The sequence below is a fragment of the Oncorhynchus keta genome, chromosome 23, assembly GCF_023373465.1.
Source record: "Oncorhynchus keta strain PuntledgeMale-10-30-2019 chromosome 23, Oket_V2, whole genome shotgun sequence".
NCBI lineage: Eukaryota > Metazoa > Chordata > Actinopteri > Salmoniformes > Salmonidae > Oncorhynchus > Oncorhynchus keta.
The window spans coordinates 11,183,838-11,188,837 of NC_068443.1; the positions used below are offsets into that span (position 1 = coordinate 11,183,838).

At 46.4% G+C, this 5,000-nt stretch overlaps 1 protein-coding gene across 3 annotated transcripts in view; it reads left to right on the plus strand.

Annotated features, from left to right (window-relative positions):
• The first annotated feature begins 360 nt into the window (after nucleotides 1–360).
• Nucleotides 361–5,000, plus strand: part of LOC118376442 (calmodulin-regulated spectrin-associated protein 2-like) — a 135,044-nt gene continuing 130,404 nt past the window's right edge. For 2 of the 3 annotated variants that reach the window (XM_052476332.1, XM_052476333.1), the window contains exon 1: nucleotides 362–1,234. In XM_052476332.1, coding sequence (XP_052332292.1) covers nucleotides 1,096–1,234 — 139 coding nt within the window. In that variant the 5' untranslated portion in view covers nucleotides 362–1,095. Of the gene's footprint in view, nucleotides 1,235–5,000 lie in introns of all 3 variants that reach the window. The other variant, XM_052476334.1, reaches the window with a different exon arrangement.

A 5,000-nucleotide genomic window follows, 5' to 3' on the forward strand; every position in this document is an offset into this window, starting at 1 on the left:
GGACCTTGCAACATTGAGACTGTAGGTTTGATTTCTGGTGGCACCCATATGTAAAATATATGCACGCATGAGTTTAGGCCTACCAGAATTCTACGTGCAGAGAAAATGTGTGCTGCGGGAATTGCATACTCTATACCAGGGATCATCAACTAGATTAAGTTGCAGGACGATTTTTTTTCTTGGGTGGGGGGCCGGAACATAATTACAAATAATTGGTCGTCTGCAAATTGACCGCAAGAAGCCCAAACAGATATGTTTGCCTAAAACAATCATTTCAAACCTTGCTTACATTTGTATCCCATCATGTATCTATTATGCGTGGGAATACTTGTGAACAGATTTCTTAAAATAAAATCACTTGAAGCTGATTTCCTGGTGTTTTTACAGTCTTTTATGTAAAAGTTTTTTGTTGTTGTTCAGAACACTTTTTGTCTATATTTGGCCCCCATTCGGCTCGTGGGCCGCCAGTTGGGGAACCCTGCTCTGTACACTGTATCTGTGGAATTTCTGAAGGACCGCGCAGGCGCACTAGGGAGATCGACTTTGAGTCCAGTGCGGCAGGAAAAGCCAGAGGAGACGTCGTGGAGATTGAGGGTTAGGAGAGCAAAACAGTTATAAAGGAGAAAAAGGACAATTGATTCCGTTTACTGAACACCATCCTCAAAATATGAATTTAGCTATGCCTGTAAATAGAAGTCGGGTAAATGGGCGAGCAGTTTCGTAGATAGCCTCCAGTAGACTAACGTTTCGTCTATGCTTGCTTGGCAAACTGAAGATAATGTCAGGGAATGGCTGAAAATCCATAAACTCGTCTACTGCAGTTGCCTGGCTGGAATTCTCTTCTCGTACTGAAAATATCGGACACATGGAAATAAAAACGGTTAGCTTGTAACCGTGGGAAGGATCCACAACACATCTGGGTGTGAGGAATTCCAGTCGGTCTTCGGTTCGGAAACGCATTCGAAGTTTGAACGTAAAGAGACTTTGCTGCATTGAATTCCTTTTCTCGGGATGTCATCTGCCGCCGACAGAATTCCACGAGTAAACTGACCATCTGCCTCTCGGTAACGGAGGCCGAGCGAGCCAGGCGTAAAGATGGGTGATGCGGCACATACCAAGGGGTTGAGACGAACCTTTATCGTCCCCTCGATCAAGGCGTTTGATCACTATGATTTCACAAGGGCTAAAATATCCTGTAGCTTCACATGGCTTGTGGCCAAAGCCTTTGGCTCAGGTAGGTGGCGCCTTTGGTTGTCTTCTCAATATTGGTGTATATATATTGGTTTTGCAAAATGTTGACAAATTGTGTCAGTGTGCACATCGTCATAATAGGGCCAATCATGATTGGTAACCGCGATATTTCTGAGGGGCCTATAGAGCATCTATTATCTGTGTTAAGAATGTGTTATTCGGCTCCAAGGTCCTTGATGAAACGTCATCTAGACTTCACCACGCGCGAAGGCGACCATGAAACACGCTAATTAGTCATTTTATTAGTCACATCTGGGCGCTCTAATTGACGTTGTGTCTGAGGGGAAGCACACGTGTGGGATGACTAACTGTTGCTCATTCCAATACCTCTGCCTTTTCTGTTCTCAACATGGCAGAGGGCGTTGTTTACCTACCCTCTGGCATCTGCATGGATGTCTGTGACATTTGATTGATTAGCTATTGCAGCTGGTTCCTGGTGTTCACAGCAATGGCCCCATGCCCTACAGGTTGTTGGACCATTTGAACAGTATTAGAAAGGGCATTCCATGTGATTTGACCATTGACAATGACACAGTTGTCACTTCACTGGGTGAAGAGGCAGCACTTAAGCTATATTAAAGGCTTTCGATGGGGCCTCCAGTGTGGCTGGGGAAAGCCTTGGTCTGCAGACTGTATCCAGAGCAGCCCTAACTGGCTCAGTGGCTCTGGGGTTGGATGGAGGGGGACTGACTCCAGCTCTTTAATGAATGTTTTTAACTGGGCTACACGCTAACTACCATCGCCAAAGCCAGCTGAACATGACTAGAAAGCTCCTCTTATAGTTTCCAGCATGATGTTTGTAAAGTAAGCTTTTCTAAAGTGTATAAATTGGTGGAAAACCCTCACTAGAAGCGCATGGCGTTAACTGCAGGCCTCACCTCATGACTTATACCTAAAGAATTACATGTTCATAGCATAGCAGGACTGGGCAAATTTGATTTCTTCCTGTCTCTCCCGGTCACACATATTACTGCTCCCTTCCTGCACCAATAGAGAACTGTGGCCCAATTCATCAGTACAGTCTACACACACAGCTATGTTTGGCCTAGTTACTATGTCTGTGACAGTAGTTTGACCCACAAAATGCTGAACATGTGCATGTATGTGTAACCGATGTGAAATGGCTAGCAAGTTAGCGGGGTGTGCGCTAATAGCGTTTGATTCGGTGACGTCACTCGCTCTGAGACCTTGGAGAAGTTGTCCCCCTTGCTCTGCAAGGGCGGCGCATTTTGTGGAGCGATGGCTACCAATGCCTCGTGGGTGTCAGTTGTTGATGTGTGCAGAGGGTCCCTGGTTCGGGGCGAGGAGAGGGACAGAAGCCATACTGTTACATACGTACACTTACACACAATGCTGAAAATATGCGTGTAGTACACTTACACAAAATGTTTTCCTCTTATGACTGATTCCAGAGGCATCTGTGGATATTGCTCTCCTGTGTGGCACTGGATCATTGACGAGGTGACTGACTGCTCTCTCTGTGTGTGTGTGTGTGTGTGTGTGTGTGTGTGTGTGTGTGTGTGCGCGTGCATGCACAAATGCTTTGCGAGCAGCTGTTCTAGAATGTGCTCTATACAGACAGCCCACTCCTGTCTCTGTAACATCTGTGGTGTTGGCATTTTGGAGACCCAGTCGGTGACAACATTTGTCTCCATTACATCACAACACAGGGGCCTGCCGGTGAGATCCTTGGGATGTCCCTACCCTGAACGTTAACCAACATTAGTCTCCATTACATCACAACACAGGGGCCTGCCGGTGAGATCCTTGGGATGTCCCTACCCTGAACGTTAACCAACATTAGTCTCCATTACATCACAACACAGGGGCCTGCCGGTGGGATCCTTGGGATGTCCCTACCCTGAACGTTAACCAACATTAGTCTCCATTACATCACAACACAGGGGCCTGCCGGTGAGATCCTTGGGATGTCCCTACCCTGAACGTTAACCAACATTAGTCTCCATTACATCACAACACAGGGGCCTGCCGGTGGGATCCTTGGGATGTCCCTACCCTGAACGTTAACCAACATTAGTCTCCATTACATCACAACACAGGGGCCTGCCGGTGAGATCCTTGGGATGTCCCTACCCTGAACGTTAACCAACATTAGTCTCCATTACATCACAACACAGGGGCCTGCCGGTGAGATCCTTGGGATGTCCCTACCCTGAACGTTAACCAACATTAGTCTCCATTACATCACAACACAGGGGCCTGCCGGTGAGATCCTTGGGATGTCCCTACCCTGAACGTTAACCAACATTAGTCTCCATTACATCACAACACAGGGGCCTGCCGGTGAGATCCTTGGGATGTCCCTACCCTGAACGTTAACCAACATTAGTCTCCATTACATCACAACACTTGGGGGGCCTGCCAGGGGTGAGATCCTTGGGATGTCCCTACCCTGAACGTTAACCAACATTAGTCTCCATTACATCACAACACAGGGGCCTGCCGGTGAGATCCTTGGGATGTCCCTACCCTGAACGTTAACCAACATTAGTCTCCATTACATCACAACACAGGGGCCTGCCGGTGAGATCCTTGGGATGTCCCTACCCTGAACGTTAACCAACATTAGTCTCCATTACATCACAACACAGGGGCCTGCCGGTGAGATCCTTGGGATGTCCCTACCCTGAACGTTAACCAACATTAGTCTCCATTACATCACAACACAGGGGCCTGCCGGTGAGATCCTTGGGATGTCCCTACCCTGAACGTTAACCAACATTAGTCTCATCTTGTGTCGTTTCTTTGGTCTGACTACATGGATGTTCGTACTGCATTGGAGAATAAGTAGTCTGACGTTAGTTTACAAAGTGAGCAACTGAACAAAAATGTTGCCTTTTGAAAACCACAGCTAAAATACATCTAGTTATTTCTCAACATTGTAGTCCAGTGCTTTGAATCAGACATTGTGAATTGCCGCTATAAGCTACAAGTTTCTAAGAATGCAATAACTGCATAGTAACAGAAAATTAATGTTGCTGACAGCTGTACATGTTTTAATGTTCCCTCGCTGTGCTGTGCTCCAATTGGACGACTTCCTATGGTCGGCATAGTAAGGGTGGATATTCCAGGTCCCGTGTTTGGACTTCCTGTAACACTACTTCCTGTGTACTTCCTGTTTGATTGGTTGTCCTTGACACGGCAGCTTTTGATGAACTGGTGGAAAAGTAAATCCTGCTCACTCTGTAAAGGGTGATCTGCACTCCACACTGTTACAAATAAGCCTGCTTTATTGGTCTCATAGAACCTTTTTGATGGCCATATTTATTTATTTCATTTTTAAATTGAACCTTTATTTAACTAGGCAAGTCAGTTAAGAACAACTATGAACTGAGCCCTGTAACCCCTGTTTGGTTCTTTATTGCTCCATTTAGTTCTAGCAGCACTTGTATGGCTGTTGTTAGCAAGACTGTGTTAACATTGTAAAGCCTAATGTTCCATCCACTTAAAGGTGTGTAGTATTGTTGCTGCTCTAGGAGGCCTAGAGGGAAGAAGTCAGAGAGCTGGCAGTGTGGTGCCAGGACAACAAACTCTCCCTCAACATCAGCAAGACAAAGGAGCTGATCGTGGACTACACATCTGTAGTGGAGCTGGTTGAGAACTTCAAGGTCGTTGGTGTCCACATCACTAAGGATCTATCATGGTCTAAACACAGCAACACAGTCGTGAAGAGGGAACGACAACGCCTCTTCCCCCAAAAGAGGAAAAGATTTGGCATGGGCCCTCAG